The sequence below is a fragment of the Cololabis saira genome, chromosome 13 (genome assembly GCF_033807715.1).
Source record: "Cololabis saira isolate AMF1-May2022 chromosome 13, fColSai1.1, whole genome shotgun sequence".
NCBI classification, from domain to species: Eukaryota; Metazoa; Chordata; class Actinopteri; order Beloniformes; family Belonidae; genus Cololabis; species Cololabis saira.
In genome coordinates this window covers 18,628,409-18,649,737 of record NC_084599.1, presented here as the reverse complement: position 1 = coordinate 18,649,737, position 21,329 = coordinate 18,628,409, and the positions used below count along the sequence as shown (strand labels likewise).

At 40.0% G+C, this 21,329-nt stretch overlaps 1 protein-coding gene across 1 annotated transcript; it reads right to left on the bottom strand.

Annotated features, from left to right (window-relative positions):
- Positions 1–6,031: 6,031 nt before the first annotated feature.
- LOC133457776 (uncharacterized) lies at positions 6,032–16,956 on the bottom strand. The gene is made up of 5 exons (XM_061737106.1): positions 16,743–16,956; positions 16,154–16,237; positions 7,633–7,716; positions 7,105–7,385; positions 6,032–6,518 (listed from the first exon to the last, which is right to left on the bottom strand). Exons 1-5 carry the CDS (start codon positions 16,750–16,752, stop codon positions 6,186–6,188), a joined length of 792 nt encoding a protein of 263 aa, XP_061593090.1. The 5' UTR covers positions 16,753–16,956; the 3' UTR covers positions 6,032–6,185.
- Positions 16,957–21,329: the final 4,373 nt, after the last annotated feature.

Here is a 21,329-nt window from a genome sequence, read left to right as displayed (position 1 = left end):
CACAGCTTTTGGTTGTAATAGACGTACTCTGTTAACACAGAAACGGTTACGCTGGTCCATTAAACAAAGAAGTGAAGGGTTGTCGCTGCAGCTGCATCAGGATCAGTGCTCCAGTAAACGTACTAAAATAGTGTCTGACTGAATGTACTAACGGCCAACAGCAAACCTGAGTCTTGAGCACACGAGGACGAGCTGCACAAAGTCTCATGACCCCTCTTGGCTCCTACCTTGGGTTGCCAACTCCCTGAAAAATAAATAAGGGACACCTCATCTGCAGGGCCGGCCAACCTGATTGCCTTCACCTTCCTGGAGTGGTGAATTTTTTTAGCCCCTTTTTTTGTGAATGAAATGATTTCTTTTTAACTATTTGACACAAACCTGAATTGAATTAGATGCATATTTTTGAATGCCACGATCAAATGGAAAACAAATTATTATCCAGCAATTCACTTTAATACTAAATAACAAAATGAACTGAACAAAATAAGTATCTTTTTTGAACAGAAACTTGTCCTGCTTAACTTAAAATTGTATGAATTAATATAAATTAATGAATTAATTGTTAATATAAAAGAAAGCAGAACATCCATTCTGTAATAGTGCACCTTTTTAGTGCAATAACAAAAGTGCAAACAGAAAGTCTGTAGAAAACTTGTAAACATATTTGTTCCTCAAAGGCCATGACTATAGGCTACAGTTGTAGTAAAACAGAAAAAAATAACTTGAACTCAACAGCTCAATGCCATCTTCCATTGGCATTTTATGACTAGTTTCTGACTCTCACAGTAATACGGGACAAAGTCCCTTTTCAGCTCAATACGGGACGTACTTTAGTTTATAAATACGGGATGAAGCGTCCTTTTGAAACTATAGAATAAAAAGATGCTTGTAGAGACTGCCAGGGTCCCGGTCACATTCCCCCCCGAAAACCCAAGAACCTGACGACAACAACAAGCTTCAGGATGTGAACGAGGAACCAGCAGATCTCTGCTCAGGAGACCCCAGAGACCAACTGCAGGAGGACGGATGGAAGAGTTCACAAATGTACTGGGCTGTCGAACTTTTGAAAACTTTAAAAGTTACAACAATAACTTACAAATTGATCCTAACGCTGACTGAAGCCTGAGAAGCTTTTAAAAGTGGAGTAATGTGGTCTTTGTGAAGTTGGATAAAAGACCTGCAGCTGCATTTTGAACAGACTGAAGGTGATTCAGGGATGTTTTGTTCAGGTAAAAAGAGAACTACATTAAATCCAGCCATGAAGAAATAAAAGAATCAGTCAATTCTTATTTCCTCCTTAGAAACATGTCTTAACTGTTGAGATGGAGGGAAGCTGAGCGAGTCTGGGATAGAACTGTTGGGAGCAAATATAATAGTTTCTCTTTTACTTGTGTTTGAAGAGAGTTTGCAGCTAACAGGACTTGATGGCAGTTAATCAGTAAACTCACCGAGACTTAAGGAGTTATTCAGACAGCAGAGACGCTGGATGTCATTAGAGTAAAGAGGAAAGGAAATGTTAAACTTTGTAAAAAAGTGTCCAAGAGGCAACAAAACAAGATGAGTCCAAGAACAGATCCCTGAGGAAACAACACAAGACTGCAGAGTTTCATCGGGTGCAAAGGGGTTGATGGACAAAAAAAAAAAAAGTTCTCTAGAAGATGAGCCAGTCTAGAAGGTAACCAGTCTGGACCCTGAAACAAACTAAATACTGCGATCAACTGCAGGCAACTAAATACATTATAGAAGCGATCAACATAATTCTGGTTAATGACGCACCAATGAATAAACTAAAAAAGACAGAAACCACATTCAAGGACAAATGAAAAAGATGACATCTGACACTCAAATGATAAGAACGTCTCAGTGTTCACAGGTCAGCAGGTAAGTTGTCTTTGGAGAATCACTGAAACACGTCCACTGGGACCTGTCAGTCCTCCAACCAGGACCTGGCAGCCGAGGAGTCCTGATGGAAAAACAATCAGCAAGACACTTCAGTCAGATCAGAGATGTGAATCAAGTTTCCTTTCTGCACATGGGATCCAAATGTTCTCTTCTGAAGAGTTCTCCTGGTCCAGTGAGAGTGCAGTCTCCTCTCGGTACCCGGTACCATCTTGACCTGGACCAGGGCAGAACCAGGATTACTCCTCTGGAGTCAGAGGTTGTGCTACTGACCCGGCTTTCCTCTTCAGCACCGCTGCAGGGAGGATGAGGTGTTTGTATTGAGTGAAATTCTCATGGAGTTATTGCGATGTTGTGGGGGGGTTTCCCTAAATGTTTGGGAATTTGGAAATGTTTTATCTATAAAGCAATCCTTGGTCTACTCCCACATTATTTATGCAACTACATTTCCAGAACCCACAGCAATTACTGCTTACGCTCCAGTGATTTATATCTGCTAAACGTACAGAAGACACTAAATCTGAAGGATCTCATCACTGTTGGAAACTTTAAAAGGAAGGATAATAAAGGATCTTGCAGCAGCTACTTTTCACACTTGTTGTTTTAATGTAAATTCTTAATCTTGTGTTTTAACCTAGCACACATTTTTATTTATCTTGTTGAGTGTTGAGTATTTTATTTATTATTTTATTGAGTGAGTTCGGTCGGGGGTGTCTGTATTTTAGTTGTTGCACTTTTAATGTTTCTCTGGCTGCTGTCTTGGCCAGGCTTCCCTGGAAAAAGAGCTCATTGTATCTCAACGGGACCGACCTGGTTAAATAAATAAATAAATAAATGAATAATTTTGCCAAGTGAAACTATAATCCAAACAGGAGTCCTAATTTACCTAAAACAAGAGACGTTTCCTAAACTTTAGAGAGAGAAAGTTGTATTATTCTGGACTGTGAATCTCTGGCTGCATCCGTAGAAGCAGATAATCCGGTTCAACCACCTCCTTTTTTTGGCTCCATTCTGAATGAATGACTGCATCAAAACAAGGATCGCTGGAAATGAGGTCGAGACCCCGACGAGCCGATGCACAGGAGCGCAGCCTTGCAGTTCCCCGGGACCTCCTCACAACGGGGCCCTGGCTCCTTCCCTGGAGCTCCACAGCAGGACTTCCCATTGCAGACTTGGTTGGTCAGATGTTTGGCTCATGAAGGTTTCCACTCACAACCTCCCAGTGAAGATCTGCCCAAAGTTGGTGAATGCAAGAGGCTGCAGGTCCCGCTGGAGGAGCCAGGATTCAGCTGGGAGGGAGACCTGGAGGTGCTGGCTGCTCTGCAAAGCGTCACCCCAGAACCCTTTAACCACTAATCACAGGACACACTTTAGTTTAACATTGACAGATTCATGTTATCAGTACGGAAGAGTATTATGGCCAAGCAGGAGAAAAAATATTTGAGAGGGGAAGATTTTTGTGCATAATGAAAAAAAAAATCTTCCTCCTCTAAAATATTATTTTTATTTTTCTCCTGCCTGGCCTTAACACCCTTCTGTATATCAGGGATGATTACTGGTCACTGGTATAAATATGTCCAAGTGTGTATTTTAGTCAATTCACAACATGAAGTGTAGCTCTCTTTTACGACCAGAAGATGGAGACAGGACGTGTATTTTAAAGCAGTCACAAATGTATTTCTGACGCACACACAAATATAACCTGATTTACAAACGGTTGGTGGTCTGTGGACTTCCCTGCATTTGTGTGTGAATTTTGAGACTCCCCTGACTTACTTCAATCCACAAATGTCTTTTTTTTAAATCACGGAATGATCTGCAACCAATCAGATCTTCCTTGTTTCCGCCAATCATAAGAACGCACAACATGTGGGGGACAATATACTCATAAGCCAATCACATTAAGCCATTCAAACCCCTATATGCATGTGAATTTCAGTCAGTTCAACATGGAGCGATAAGTCAAACATCTAATTTAACAGGTTTGGCTGCTTACTCTCCTTGTTATGAGAAGTATTTAGTTATTAATCTCAATCACTTTAATTGTGCAACTCTGATACAGCTAATGATACCAAAGAGGTATCATTAACTGCTACACCCATCTCACTCGTGGTGCACCAGCAACCAAACAACAATAAAAAAAACAAAACGGCAAAACCACAGTTAGTGAAGGAAACCTCCAAAGGAATAGGGTATCCCATGAGTTCCTGCGCTATCCCACCTGACAGTGCCCCTGCATGGACAGCTGCCACGACAATAATATGTGGATTGTATCGGAGTTGCACAATTAAAGTGATTGAGATTAATAACTAAACACTTTTCATAACAAGGGGATTAAGTAGTCAACCATATTCAATTAGATGTCTGACTTCTCGCTCCGCTGTCTTTGCTGAAAGCCATGTTGAACTGACTGAAATTCACATGCATATAGTGGTTTGAATGGCTTAATGTGATTGGCTTATGAGTATATTGTCCCCCATGTGGTGTGCGTTCTTATGATTGGCGGAAACAAGGAAGATATCTGATTGGTTGCAGATCATTCCCTATTTTAAAAAAGACATTTGTAGATTGAGGCAAGCCAGGGGAGTCTCAAAATTCAGACACAAAGTCCACAGACCATGAAGTATTTGTGTTATGGGGATTTTGGGTTTGGTTAAAACCTGTTTCCTGTTAGCACTATTTTACTGCCTTGTTTATTTAGTTCCTATAAATAAATACTTTGACTAAGGATTTGTTTGTGGGTCTGATGTCCATCCATCCATCCATTTTCTACCGCTTATCCGTTCCTGGGTCGGGGGGGCAGCAGTCTCAGCAGAGATTCCCAGACTTCCTTCACTCCAGCTCTTCCTCCAGCTCTTCTGAGGGGAGTCCGAGACGTTCCCAGGCCAGCCGAGAGACATAGTCTCTCCAGCGTGTCCTGGGTCTTCCCCGGGGTGTCCTCCCGGAGGGACATGCCTGGAACACCTCCCTAGGGAGGCGTCCAGGAGGATACGGTACAGATGCCCAAGCCACCTCAGCTGACTCCTCTCAATGTGAAGGAGCAGCGGCTCGACTCCGAGCTCCTCCCGGGTGACCAAACTCCTCACCCTATCTCTAAGGGAGCGTCCAGCCACCCTGCGGAGGAAACTCATCTCGGCCGCTTGTATCTGCGATCTAATCCTTTCGGTCACTACCCAAAGTTAGTGACCATAGGTGAGGGTAGGGGCGTAGATTGACCGGTAAATCGAGAGCTTCGCCTTTCGACTCAGCTCCTTCTTCACTACGACGGTCCGGTACATCGACCGCATAACTGCGGACGCTGCACCGATCCGTCTGTCAATCTCCAGCTCCATCGTTCCCTCACTCGTGAACAAGACCCCGAGATACTTGAACTCCTCCACCTGAGGCAGGACTTCTCCACCCACCCGGAGAAGGCACGCCACCCTTTCCCGGTGGAGAACCATGGCCTCGGTTTTGGAGGTGCTGATTCTCATCCCTGCCGCGTCGCACTCGGCCTCAAACCGCCCCAGCACATGCTGAAGGTCCCGGTCCGATGAAGCCAACAGGACAACATCATCTGCAAAAAGCAGAGATGAAATCTTGTGGTTCCCAAACCGGATCCCCTCCGGCCCCTGGCTGCGCCTAGAAATCCTTTCCATAAAAATTATTAACAGAACCGGTCTGATGTCATAACCCCTTTATTCCGTAGTAAGCTGGGGGTTTGTAACATGTTGATAAATCTTGTCCACAGGGGGGGCTGAAAATCACAAAGGAACAAAATCTCGTGACTCAGTTGAGCTAAAAACCAGAAATTTGGTATTCCTGTCAACATGTCATGACTCCATTCTTTTTCAATGATTGAATCCAAATTACTAGTTTTGTTTTTTATAAAACCTCTTGAGTTGAAGTTCATAAAAGGGTAGGCATAATAAGCCTTGGCTTCAGCCTATACCTTTTCGGTGCCATTTAAAATATTGAACTATTTTTATGTTGTATTATGTTGTATCCAAATGGACCGAAATAAAACTCAAAATCAAATCAACTAACTGAGACAAAGATCTGAAATTGTAGCTGAAGTTTAAAAACAAAGCAGATTCAAAGTGAGTTCAGGAGCAGGACGGTTCATCGTGATGGAAACACAGACGCAACAACATTCAAAATGCAGCAGTTTTATTCAGGAGCAAGCAGAGAAAACATGGCATCTGGACTCAGACGTCACAGTGTCGTCTGATGGAGCTCACATGGGAAAATCATTCACACTTGAACTCCGGTTTCACTTTGGAGTTATTCATGCACTTATTTTATTTCTAAGCTGCTGGTGCAGCTGCGAAGAAGTCGCGCTCATTCTGCATCTGCTGGCGGAAGATCTTGTCGGCATGTTCGATATCTTCCTTGGTCTTCAAATTGTCATCCAGCAGCTTCCTGTAGTATTTCTCAGGATGCCCGGACATGTTGTTCATCTTCCAGATGAAGTAGGCGTTGCCGTAGCCGATGTCCAGCTCATTAGCGAGCCAAAGCCAGAGTCTGTAGCAGGGAAGCAGGCTGACAGCGAAGAAGATGGGCTTGTCGTTGTCCATGATGTCTTTGTAATCCTTGAGGTACTTCTCCATGGCAGGGATGGGTTTGATCTCTGACACACCCTACTCAGGAAAGAGACAAATCAGAATCATACTTCAGATATCAAAGTTAAATGTTCATGTTCAACCGGCTCTATTGTGTAAAACCGTCTTCAGGAGTCAGGGTCAATTGATAAGGTTTTCTGCTTTGCAAGTTGATTATATAGACCTAAATATGTTTGAATTTATAAAAGCTTTTTAAATTTTAAAATATTTTCTCACAATTTCCAAGAATAAAAATCCAGAAATTGTAAATGTGTCTGAACTCAAAAAGTTTGAATTTATAAATTCAGAAGTATGAGTTCTGAATTCTGACCAAATTCTCCAATTTCATAAGCCTTTTTAATTGCACATTTATTATATTTAAAATTATTACATTTCCAAGTGCATTTTTTTCTTGTAAATTTCACACTTTTTAAAAAAATATATTTTTATCCTGATGTTTTCCCCATTTTTTTATCAGTAACAGAGGGAAATTCTGGAAAATCAAAGGAGAATCAGAAATTAAAAGCTCTATTTTGTGTGTTTTCAATTTCCAATAATGTTTTCCTCAAGTGACCCTAATTAACCGTCAAAGACTAGCTGAGACTTGAGTGTGATAGTTTCTTACATTGAGATTGAACTGTTTAAGTATTGCCTCAGCGAAACTGTTGTAGCCCTCGTATTGTTCTTGGAAGAAGTTCTTCAAGTCCTCTGGGTCCTTCACTCTCTTAGTCATCTCCTTCAGCATGGCTGTGACGTTCACCAGATAGTTGATGTCCTGGATCATGAAGTTAACGTAGTCGTCCGACTGCAGGTCGCCATGTTTCATGTGCTGCATAAATGGTGTCTCCCACGTCTGAGTGGCGACGTCCTTATTGTTGACCCACAGAGAATCGTACACATCCAGATCTTCGTGGACGAAAAGGTTCCACATCATAAACCAGAACATTGAGAAATGTCAGTGTTCAGCATTTACGATCATCATCACCTGTCTGACTGAGAATCGTGAGACTACAGAGAACTGGAGAACCAGTTGACATCACGGTAACCTGCATCTGACTTCATGTCTGATATTTGGAGCCAGTTCTTGAATATAAATGTTCTTCATTATCCTGAAAATATAACAACTCAGTGAAAAAAACTGAAACAGACTCACCTTTCTGGTTGACTGATGGTGAATACATGTGAGGATGCAGGATTTCGTTGCAGCCTTCACGAGACACGAGGTTGCAGTTCACATCTAAGTTTGTAAGGTAAAAACATGGTTTATTGATCTACAAGATGCACTAAATTCAGCTAGCTAAATCAGCTAATCCACAACAGTCTCACTCATATATGTTCAGACACTGAAATCTGAAAACATGGACTTCATTACATTTACTACTGCACTTCCACTTTCATATTTTTTTCACAAAATACATTTCTCTATGTTCCACTGACAGAGAGGTGGCGCAACAGTTTCACTGTACTGTTTCCAGCTTTATGAAGTTAGAATTTGTTTCCTCACAAGTTTGCTCCTGTTTCTAGTGTAAAATCACAAAAGAAAGACTTCCAAGTACATAAACACGCAAATTTGAAAGTTTCTAAAAGAGGCTTGGAAGTCAACCTTTTTTTATAAATGTTGGTTTTGTTTTTTTTTTCCTTTTGCTCAGAAATTTGCTACGTTAAATATTTTCTTCAGAAATGTAAATTATTTTACATTTGCTGTTTCTTTTTTTTTTAAATATATTTTGTATCTCCGGATTTTCCCCCATTATATCACCCAGTGCTCCTACTTATGTCAATCCAGGGCATTGCTCTCTCAGGGAGGCCCTACACCAGGGATATTCAACTGGCGGCCCGCGGGCCACTTGCGGCCCGCCAGGAGTTTTTATGTGGCCCCTGGTCATATTTAATACCTAGTTATTAATGTTTTTAATATATATTAAATCGTTTTATATATCGTTGCATTTAATGTCACCTCCGGCCGGCGTCCGAAGTAAGCGAAACTAACATAGTTTACATATCGCATTTTGTTAATTAATAATAGTTTAATAAAGCGACACTACGTAACTTTTCCACCTTAATCTCATATTTCCAGAGTCATTGTGATGGTACATCAACTTCCAACAGGTTTAATGACACCTCTGTCATGGTCTGAGGGAGTCTGTATCACCTTCACTGGCACTATGTAACTTTGAGGAGCATGGTAGGAACCCTGCCACACTAAAAAACTACAAATCGTTACGACTTTGACTGCTTTACGGCATACGTCACTTCCCCCTCCTTCCCGATTCGCAGTCGAGACGAAAATGGGCGGGGCGTGGAGCTCAGAGCTCCGCAGAAGCTGTTGCTGTGTTATGGCTGCAGCAGCTCCACATAACAGACGTGGGGAAAAGACCCTAATGGTTTAACTTTTCAACGGTTTCCTGCTCGGAGGCAGAACCACGCAGGCCGAGTATCTGATATAACAAAGTAAAAGAGTGAAAGAGCCGTCGGCTCGCTTTGGATCGCGGCTGTAACGACCAAACACACAGTAAAGCATGATTTATGGTTCTGCGTTAAATCGACGCAGACCCACGGCGTAGGGTACGTGGCGACGCTCAACGTACGGTGCGTGTCGCTGCGTACCCTACGCCGTAGGCTCTGCGTCGATTTAACGCAGAACCATAAACAGCTTTAAACCACAAACACTCACACAGACGGGCGTCGGATCAAAACACGGGTTTTATTCCCCACTTCTCCAGCTAAACGCAGTTGCTGGCCAGCTCTCTGCGGAGCAATTAACCCCAATCTTCAGATAAAACTAGTTTGTTGAGGAAAAAATATTAACTCTATTTGCAGAGGAAAAAAATAATCTCACGAGGAAAACAAAAATATTGCTCACGCCTCTTCAACATAATATAGCAGTCAAAAAAAAAAAAGAAAAGAGAAGAGGGATACAAAACATGTACTGTATGTGGTACTATTATACAAATTTATTGAAACACATGGCTCTTCAGGGATTCAGGGATCTCTTAGGGATTTCATATGGATCCAGACCGTTAATAATCATTATTTTCTCCATATACTGCTCCCTGGCTTCCTTGTTTAAGGTATCCCGGTAAATTCCAGTTCCTTTCCAGCAGTTTAACATCTTTTTTTGCGTTCCTTCTGTTCACTTGGTGAAACAGAAAAGCGTCCTGTCTTCTCTCATCAAAACAAATGCAGCGACGGGACAGGAGTTTTCTGGCAGTACGCGCTGGTGCTCATGGGAAACGTAGTGTTCTTTCTGGTAAAACACTACCGATTTTGTCCACAAGATGCCGCCAAACTCAGAAAAGCTGAAAGTTACGTTGTGCTGCTTTAAGATGCTTGGTAGCCTTTTCAGTTGGTTAATGATTCATTGGACAGTGTTTGTACATGTTAATCTCTGTTGGAGATGTTTTTTTACTACTTCGGATTTTTTGCCAGTTTTGCACAGTGATAATGTTTGTCACATTATTTGTTATTAACCTCCGTTGTATTGAGGACTTGTTTACATCATTAGGCTTCTAGGATTGGCCTGAATTTTTTTTCATTTGAATCTCTAAATGAGGACTTTGCATTTCAGATGAACTTCTAAGCCTCCTATAATTTTATGCGATTGTTTTGTTTTGCTGATATAGGCAAGGCAAGGCAAGGCAAATTTATTTGTATAGCACAATTCAACACAAGGTAATTCAAAGTGCTTTACATTGACATTAAAAGCGGCAAGACATAATTAGACAGTAAATAACAAATATGATTGAATAAGATGATAAGAAAAGAAGTAAAATAATAAAAAGCACAATCTGTTAAAAATAAGGGCAGTAGAATACAGCAGGTAAGTTTAATTTAGGATTACGCTTGAGTAAACAGTAATGTTTTTAACCCTGATTTAAAGGAGCTGACAGTTGCAGCAGACCTCAGGTCTACAGGAAGTTTGTTCCACCGGTGAGGAGCAGAATAACTGAACGCTGCCTCACCTTGCTTGGTTCTGGTTCTTGGGACACACAACAAACCAGATCCAGATGACCTAAGGGGTCTGGGAGCTTCATAGGGAACTAACAGATCAACCATGTATTTTGGTCCAAGACCATTCAGTGCTTTGTAGACCAGCAGTAAGATTTTAAACTCTATCCTTTGACTAACTGGAAGCCAGTGTAGTGATTTCATGACCGGTGTAATATGGTCCAGTTTCCTGGTGTTTGTAAGGACTCTGGCAGCAGCGTTCTGGATCAGCTGCAGCTGCCTGATAGATTTCTTGTTAAGGCCTGTAAAGATGCCATTGCAATAATCCAACCTACTGAAAATGAATGCATGAATAAGTTTTTCCATGTCTTGTTTAGACAGAATCCCCTTAATTCTAGCAATGTTTTTTAGGTGGTAATAGGCAGATTTAGTGATAAACTTTAGATGGCTGTTGAAGTTCAGGTCTGAGTCAATAATTACACCCAGGTTTCTGGCTTGATTTGTAGCTGTCAATGACATGGAGCCAAGGTGAGCGCTGATCTTTTCCCTTTCATTTTTAGGGCCAAGAATGATCACCTCTGTCTTTTCTGCATTTAGCTGGAGAAAATTCTGGCACATCCACTCATTGATTTGGTGAATACAGTTACTCAATGAGAGTAGGGAACTGTAGTCATGTGGTGACACTGAAATATAGAGCTGTGTGTCATCGGCATAAGTATGGTAGGAAATGTTGTGATGTTCCATAATCTGAGCTAGGGGTAGCATATAGATGTTGAATAGAAGCGGTCCGAGAATAGACCCTTGAGGAACCCCACATGTGATCTTGGTTCTCTTAGACTCATGGTTTCCTATTGACACAAAGAAGGCCCTATCTTGTAAGTAAGATTTAAACCATTGAAGCACAGTGCCGGTAAGTCCCACCCACTTTTCCAGTCTGCTGAGAAGAATGTTATGATCAACTGTGTCGAATGCAGCACTGAGATCCAATAATACCAGAACAGAGGATTTGCCTGCATCATTATTCAGATGAATATCATTTAGGACTTTGATGAGTACAGTCTCAGTGCTGTGGTGTGGCCGAAATCCAGACTGAAATACATTAAAGAGGTTGTTTTGCATCATAAAAGCATGGATTTGCTGGAAAACGACCTTTTCAATGATTTTCCCCAAAAATGGCAGATTTGATATTGGCCTATAGTTACTAAGTGTTGTAGCATCCAGATTAGATTTTTTTAGAAGAGGTTTTATTACTGCAGTTTTCAAGGCCTGGGGAAACTGGCCTGTTTGAAGAGAAGTATTTATTATCTGCAATACATCCGGCGCTATGCAGTTAAAAACTGTTTTAAAAAAGTTTGAAGGCAGAATATCAAGACAGCATGTTGTGGGCTTTAATTTTGAAACTGTTTCCGTTAGGGTTTTGTAATTTAAAACGCTGAACTGTCCCAGCTTTACTAAAGGATAGGAAGGCCACAGTGTTATCATTCCTGAGGGGGAGCTGCACATTGCTTGTCTTATCTGTAATATTTTGTTTGTGAAAAAGTCAGCGAAGTCGTTACATGTCTTTTTTGACAGCAGTTCAAGTGGGATTGAGGCTGCGGGGTTTGTCAGTCTTTCTACCACAGAAAACAGTGCGCGAGTATTATTACTGTTTCTATTGATAATCTCTGAAAAATACGATTGCCTTGCATTCTTCAGTTTCTGGTTATAGTTGCGAAGACTCTCTTTATAAATGTTGTAATATACCTGAAGTTTGTTTTTGCGCCACTTGCGTTCTGCTTGTCTACATATCCTTCTCTGTTCTTTAACTAGTGTTGCGTTTTTCCAGGGTGACTTTTTCCTCCCGGACAGAACTTTGGTCTTAATTGGGGCGATAGAATCAATAACAGTCATAACATTGGAACTGAAACTGTTAACAAGGTCATCAACTAGAACTGAGGAAAGGGTTGGTGATGGTGTAAAACCCTGGATGAATAGTGCACAGGTGTTATCATTTATATAATGCACAGATGTGTCATAAATAAAGGATCTTATGGTTAATATTTTGGTTGCTTATTTATAACATCAAACTGGCTACTATGGACTGAAATGCTTGTGCTCAATGCTTAATATAATATTCAAATAAGGAAATCTTGGTGGAAAGTGGTGCTTTGTCATTATGGCGTGTTTTATTAAAAGCAGGTCAATATCAACTTCATTAAGTTTTCACAATGCATGGTTTCAAAATTAACTTGCATTTCAAATAATATTTATTTATCTGAATATTATATTTAACATTCACAATGACTAAATCTGGAGACAATTAATACAGGACTGTCTCAGAAAATTAGAATATTGTGATTTTCTGTAATGCAATTACAAAAACGTCATACATTCTGGATTCATTACAAATCAACTGAAATATTGCAAGCCTTTTATTATTTTAATATTGCTGATCATGGCTTACAGCTTAAAAAAACTCAAATATCCTATCTCAAAAAATTTTAATATTCTGGGAATCTTAATCTTAAACTGTAAGCCATAATCAGCAATATTAAAATAATAAAAGGCTTGCAATATTTCAGTTGATTTGTAATGAATCCAATCTATGACATTTTTGTTTTTTTAATTACATTACAGAAAATAAAGAACTTTATCACAATATTCTAATTTTCTGAGACAGTCCTGTACATAATTCATATTTAAACTAGACAGATATATTCTCCTGCTCATTCCTGTGCACAAATGTATTATATATACAAAAATCTTCGTCTTTGAGTGCAAAATACATTTTGAAAACCCCCAAATTTTCCGCCTGCGCGATTTGTGCGCGAACGCAGTGCTGTATGTCCTCTCCATACAGTCTTTTTGCAGTTGAATACCCCTGCCCTGCACTGAGCTCAGGTCTCCTCCTTACTTGAGGAGTGAGCAGGCCGCTTCTTTTCAACAGACAGGGCAGGGTTTCCCTGGCCGAAGGTAGCGCTTGGAAGGATCACGTATTTACATGAAAATGTAATTAAAGGTTTGCAAATTTATGACAGCAATTTTTCTTACAAATTTGTGATTTAATATTCAAAGTTTAATTTAATAGTCAAAGATAAGGTCAAACTTTATTCTTAAACATCTGAGTTTTTTTTCTATTTTCTTTCTTTGGTTCTCTGAGTCTGTCTCTGGCTGAGTGCACACGCTTCGCTCTCGCTCCCTCGCTTTGCTTTTCTTCTCTCCACTGCAATCATTTCTTTTCTGCAAAACTATTTCTGGAAAGCACCTGGATACCTTACCACCGGGAGCTTAATTTATGATAGTTACCGAAGACTACCACTTTTATTTTAAACTGTTTTTAGTACAGCACAAGCCTACGCTATCGTGACTGGGATTAAGGAACTCAGCTAGCAGCAGCTAGCAGAAGCTAATTATCAGCAAGATACCTCCCTTTTCCTTTTCCATGGATGATTACCACAAACTGCTCCAGAAGATAGCAGTACTGGAAACAAAAATTCACAGGCTCGAAGTGAATGGGGAGATATGGGAATAAATCTACTCTGTTGATTTCCCAAAATAGTGAAAGGGAGCGGGCTAACAGAAAGCTAAATAACACCACCGAGTATAAATGGCAATAAATGAACAAGTCCTCCCTGGAACTCCCCTGGTGCGAAGCCAAAGCAGTACAAATTGCCTCCCTCAGATCTGAGAAGACGGTTATCAGGCAGAACCCGGCACCTGCTGACTTTGGACGACATCGAGTGGCCTGCACTACAATCGAACAGGAATGACTCTTCAACCCCAGTACCCGGGGTACTGGAGAACAGATTTACTCCACTCTCTCAAAATCCTGATTCCCTGAGAGAAGTTTCATCTTCCGGCTCCAGAGACAAGTATGAGGCTAAATCCCTTGCTAAAGGGCTACAGGCAGACGAGGGGAGTCTCCCCCAGCCCCAACAGGAGACAATCATCAAAGTCTTAAATGATATTCATCTGAATAATGATACAGGCAAATCCTCTGTTCTGGTATTACTGGATCTGAGTGCTGCATTTGACACAGTTGATCATAACGTAGCCTACTACTCAGCAGATTGGAAAAGTGGGTGGGACTTACTGGCACTTCAATGGTTCAAATCTTACTTGCAAGATAGGGCCTTTTTGTGTCTATTGGAAACCATGAGTCTAAGAGAACCAAGATCACATGTGGGGTTCCTCAAGGGTCCATTCTCTGACCGCTTCTATTCAACATCTATATGTTACCCCTAGCTCAGATTATGGAACATCACAACATTTCCTACCATACTTATGCCGATGACACACAACTCTATATTTCAGTGTCATCCCGTTACTACAGTCCCCTACTTTATTGAGTAACTATATTCATCAAATCAATGAGTGGATGTGCCAGAATTTTCTCCAGCTAAATGCAGAAAAGACAGAGGTGATAATTTTTGGCCCTAAAAATGAAAGGGAAAAGATCAGCGCTCACCTTGGCTCCATGTCATTGACAGCTACAAATCAAGCCAGAAATCTTGGTCTAATTATTGACTCAGACCTGAACTTCAACAGCCATTTAAAGTTTATCACTAAGTGTTTAAGTCTGAAGCGCTGCAACGTCGACATGCCAACGCCCCAGATGAGCCGAACGAAGGATTCGTGCACGCCCTGATGACGTGAACGCCTTCGGACCAACCTGGAGCTGAAGGAGGCCCAGCTGCTGTGCCCATGCTGCATCCCCTCATCCACACTGAGACGAGGAGAGCAGGAGAGAGAGAGACGCTCTTCACCAGGATCACCTGCGGAGCTTAACCATCCAGCCGTTCACCAATGAATGCTGGTCTGCCATGGAAAAACCACCTTTTCCATCACTTACAAAGATCCACGTAAGAGGCTGTTTTTGTATCTGGGCAGTCAAAACTCTGGAATTTGTTTTATTTCAATTGTCAAGTCATATCTTTGCTTACAAATTTCACAGGCTTCTCACACATTTACAACTTCATTAAGTTGGATTTAGAAAATCTTTTTTTCTCATGTGTTTCTGAATTTATTTTTGCAAAGCATTTTCGTGGTTTAATACAGATTAAGGTGTACAGACACAGAATATTTTATTTAAAACTGGAAAAATTATTACTTTTAGATAATGGTGTTCTGCAAGCTTCCACTCTGGGATCCATCCCCTTTCTCTCTCTTGAAAAGAGAGTTTTACTTACAAATTGTTCCTATAATTTTTAAGCCATATACAATATTATCTACATTTCCAGTTCTGATGTTTTTAATATCTACAGTATATCTCCTCTTAGTCTGACTTTAGATGGAACGTTGATGGACCTGGATCTTTCTTCAGAAATTGAGTTTAATGAAATAAGTTGTCAATGAGGATCTGGACTATTTGTAAGTGTGAGTTTATCTGTTTGGGATTTTCTCTCTACATAAATTGCTCCAACATTTTTGTAAACAGTAGTATAAAATAAATCTGTTTAGTTTTTTTTCAAGTTTGTGACACTATTTGGCTTGCCCGTACTTCTGAGCTCAACAGTGTCGTTGATCAGCAGTTGATGGGCAATGACTTCATTGTGTCAGTGGTCTGACATCCAGAGGTGGATGAACTGGTTTGTTGTTGATGCTGTTCTGATGGATATTTGCATTTTATTAACTTTGCACATAGATCAAAGTTTGGGGGTACTGAGGGGAGGAGGAGAGTTTCCCCGCATATACAGAATATAAACTAGGCCAGGAACACTTTCAACAGAGATGAGTGATGAACCTACCGTTTCTACCCTCAGATTTCAAGGCAGAGCAGTCGCAGAGAAGGAAAACGACCACCGACAGGATTTGTACAAATGGCCTGTTTCCTATGAATTTGATACGTACAGATGCAGATGTCAGACATTAGTCTCCACGACTTTAAAAAAAACAACAACGAACACTAACAACTGCAAGAACATTGCAAGCATTTGATATATTTTTATGGCTTTATTTTTGTTTCACAATTAAAACCAAAGTGCTGCAAAGATAAAACACAGTACATTATGCATTGTAAAAAATACTATAAAATGGCAATAAATCAAATGCAACCACACCCTTAGGTTAAAACCTTAAAATGCTAAAACTCATAAAAAATTTTGTAATAAAATCATCAATTTTGGTCAAAAGCCAAACGGACCAGGTGTGTCCTCAAAAGAGATTTAAGAGGTCTGAATGTGAGCAGATCTCCAGCCTGCTGGAGCCTGATCCATCATTAGGATGCAGGCATCTTGATGCTCTTACCGGAGCAGGAACTTCAGCTCATTATCATGATATAAATCAATCAATGACATAAATAGGGGAAAATACGAGAAAGAGAAATGAGACGCTCACCAGAATCCATCTTGAGTTTCAGAAGTCTCAGCAGGTCTCTGTGTCCGTGTTGCTCAGTTCAGTCATACAGCACGGAGTGTGTGCAGGGTGGAGTTAGACCGTTTTTATTTTCTACGAATCACTGATAAGGAATTTCACAAAGTTGTGTGACCATGACAAAGTTTGCCCTGAAATGCCCTGAAAGTTCCCCCAGCGTGGGCAAAAAGTGAAAGTAAAATTTACTTTCACTTTGGTAGGAGGTTTACGCCTCTCTTCCTGCTGAAGCCTGTTTATGAGATCCCTGATCTAAAATGAGTTTATCTGAGCAACTACTGGGTGCATTTGAATAAATCTGGTGTCAAAATAAAGAAAGTATATGTGAGAAGTTTGAAATTAAGTATAAACATTATCAGAGCAGAGTAACTAAACATGAAACACAGCAGAAATATGATAAAATATTTTAATTTGTTTTTGTATTGACGTATTAAAAACCAGTTGAAGTTGGTAAAAATGATCCGATTCTAATAAAATAAAATTTTAATTAGGTTAAGACAATTCTTTGTTCACTGTTTCATCATCGGAAAACCAAAAAAAAAAAACACCCTGAAGAACAGAGCAGGAACAAACTTGCAGCCCTGAAAAGTGACTGACTACAAAATCTATGTACACAGCATTAATATAATGTATTTACACAAGATAATTCATGTTTTTTGTTGTTGTTTTTTTTAATCCCTTCAACTTCCTCCTATAGTTTGTACATGTTTGTACTCCTGCAACACTCTCCAGTAAACCTTTTGCCAGTTATGTTTTTACTCCTCCTCACACGTCTGTCACTGAGGAAACCAAGAGATGAAGACTTTTTGCTTTTGGGGTTTTTTGTTCAATTTTTCCTGTAAACCAGCAAAACTACGTGACGAACCTCTGCGCAGGCAATGAACGCGCGTTGCCCGGAAAATGAAGGGGGTGGGCGCAATTCCAGGTTCCAGCTAGTTCGTTGAATGGGGGGCTTGCCCCCCCTAAGTTTAATGCTACTCTGACTACTTTGTTCAAAAACTCCCCAATGCATTGAAATAAGGCATGAAATTATAATTTTTTAACTATAAAAAAAATCATCTTTGGCCCCTAAAATACTTCAGGCGCGCTGTTGTGTGAGAGGAGGCGGCAGCAGTGGAAACAGCGAACTGGCAAATGTCTGTTGGTTAAATCAGCTTCCACAGCAGGCAAATAAAGTTATTGTTAACACAACATTGAAAATAAAACATTTGTGCTGAGAAATTTTGCACTGATTTTGCACCAAAGAATTAGCAGTTATTGACAATTCACGCCTGGGCCCATGTTCCAATTTAAGCTCAATATTCATCTCTCATAGCAGGAAATTATGGGAAGATTATACATTTCCTGAATTTTCACAGTGCTATGAGTATTTCAGTTTTTGTTATTTGTGTCAGCGATGTTCCTACATTTCACAGTGCTATAAAAAAACGGCAAAAATAGTGGCAAAATAGTTGTTGACACAGTTTGACCTTTGACCAATGGACCTTTATATTTTTTAGACAGGCCCAAAATTAGGTCTAAATGAAAGCTAGGAGGGTACACTTTAAAATGCTACCAAACACGCCCCCATAACATATGAGTAAAGGTCTGAAAATGAGCACAAAACAGGATATGCCCCCTGCATTTAGAAACCTATTTAATGCAGAGGTGGATAACTTTATGCGCTGATAACTGTCATAATGCTACCACTTAGAATGGGTTATCAAACCAAAATATAATCTATAAACATGTACCTTTTCAAAGAATGTTACTAGGTTTTTCCACCGTGAGTGGTACCGTTGGCCCATGGACTAAGCTGCGGTCGCTGAGCCATCCCAGCTCAGAGCAGCCTGGACTTACGACCTAGCAGCCAATCAGGGAAGAGAATTCTTCTGTTGCCGGGTGAGGTCTGAGTTTCAGCTTCAAGCGCATCCTCTCCTGTTACACAACATTTGAGAACAGAAATTTAAAGTAAATAAACATTTAAAGTTATTTTAGCAAAAAAGGAAGGAGTGACCAGGAGAAGCAGGCAGAAAGAGGGATAAAAATGAAGAAGAGAGAATGGAGGAGAATTCAGGAGGTTCAGATGTGGGGAGGATGACAGAGGAAGGAACAGAGCAGCAACAAAGTGAGGAAGAAGATGAAAAAGAATAAGTGGTGTGAGGGATGAAGATGAGAGGGTATCAGGTTCAGAAAAACGGACAGAAACTGAAGAGGTAAGTGATGAAGATGAGGAGGAAACAGATGACAGGGAGTCAGAGGAACGACCCTCAGTTTCAGCTGAACCAAATGATACATTTTTTCTTATCCATTTAAAATTCCAGTGTAGTGAAATAATAATCCTCAATAAGATAATGTGCTGTAATAAAAAATACTCTGTTTGAAGGTTAGACATATGATTCATCTTTTTTTTTTTAAATCTCTAATTGTATTTAACCACATCCTGTGGTAGAGAAACAGTGTTGGCTCCGTTTAAGGCAAGGCAAGTTTATTTGTATAGCACAATTCAACAATTCAACAATAAGGTGATTCAAAGTGCTTTACATACATTAAAACTTATGATTTGAAACTTAAACAAAAAAGAAGGAAATAAGAGCAATAGACTGTTTAGTAATTTTATCTGTCACTATGTTTTTTTCATGATTTATTTCAGGCATATCAAAATACATCAACACCAGTTGCCACTGAGTGTTAGCATGTAGAATTAAAGCAGCAGAGGTCCTTATACAGAACCTTATCCATGTTTTCATGGCGATGATCCGTCCCAGATGCTTTTGTTGAGAAAAGAAAATGCATTTAATATCTTATTTTCATGTAGTCCACAAATAATGCGATGGAATTTTGTTGCAGGTCTGAAACACAAAATTTGACATATCTCAGGTACTCATTCACAGCAGCTGACTAACTTTAACTCTAAGTTACAAGGTTATCAGAGCTTGCTACCCTTAGCTCCCCCCACGTTTACTGGAGCCTGCTAACTTTAGCTAAATTCACTTTAACCAAAATTACTAATTTACCAGCACTAATAAACTTTTGCTAACTTTAACCTACATAAAGTACATCATTTTACCACTTGAGGGGAATTTATATGAAGTAATACATTTAAATATACCATATGCCTCATTAGTCATCGTGCTACAAAGTGAAGTAATCCGCTGACTGTACTAACACAGCGTTGAATGCAGCAGTAATTTCTGATTTTGCTACTGAAACTTCATCTGAAGTAAAATATTCTCCTGTAAACGTTCAGCAATTTTTGCAAAGACCACAGACTCTCCTTGCAGACTGCGCTCACTCACAACTGCACTACTCTACAGTCACTTTATGACTATACTCTTCTGTCCAAATGAAATTTACCACTTATATATTCTCACATAAATATTGTCTCTGTAATTGGTTATTGTACTTTTATATTATTCTTTTTTAAATCCATTTTACCAATCTCTGTCTTCATGGTAACAGTTAGATTTTAGCAGTTTGAAACTTGAATTTCCTCCATGAGGGTGGTATGGAGATAAGCCGTAAAAACAAAAATGAAAAAACAAACATCTGTGAAGGGACATTTTTCTATTCATAAAAAATGATTTCCTTGGAAGTCAAGTTGTGTTACAGTAAGTGAAAGAAACAAAAGCCTGGAAGTGTGAGGGTCATGACCTCATGACCTCTGTTGAGCAACAGCTCGGGGTTTTTTTGTGGATTATTTCTTAACCTGATCACCACCTCGCATGTATTTCACTGCTCTTCTGACTGTGCTGCATCCTGACTTGCTCTGTAGCGTCTTTTTCTTCTAAAGCCCGTGGTGTAGGTGTGTTTTTTCGAGAGAAGAACATAGTTATGGGTCATTGTTGTCGCTCTTTTTTCTTCTGAGCAAAAAGATTCTTATAAACCCACATGCCACCATCATTATATTTGAGAACTGTAGCGGGGAGACTGTTTAGCCAATCAGAATGCAGAACACGATGCACAATGCAAATCCACGAAGCAGCAAGATGTGAAAGGTGAACCGCGTTATAGTGAGGGATTACTGTATGCTAAAAGTGTGAAAAGCAAGGGGAACAGAAAAAGTCACTAAATATTTCCTCAAAATAAACTTACTTCCTCACGAGGACTGTGGTTCACCGGTGACCTCGCTTGAACCACCGGTCCTTGTAGGAACTGAAATATGGTCCAACAGAGAAGGAATGTCACTTCCAGGGTCCTGGTAGCTAAAATTGAGTTTAAGTGTAAATTAAGATTAAATCAGTGAGTTTCTACAGTGAGTTCAGTCGATGGATTGTGTGTTTTTGTGTGTAAATTAAAAAAAATGTAGCAATGAAGCAATGAATGTAGCAGGTCCGAGTATCAAGCAAATGCAACTTTAGGTCAATGACAACACAACCGTTATTTTCCATCTTATTTTTATTTGGCAAATATGAAGCAAAAAAGAAGAATATGTGGGCTATCCTAAGTACCAGCATGATACCCAGCTATCAACAATATCTTCAAGTTGTTGTTCTCTGTATGAGTTTCAGTGTCTCGTGTAGTGTCAGAGTTCTTTTTCAAAAAAAGTCTGACCGCGTGTTCAAAAGTTGGAAG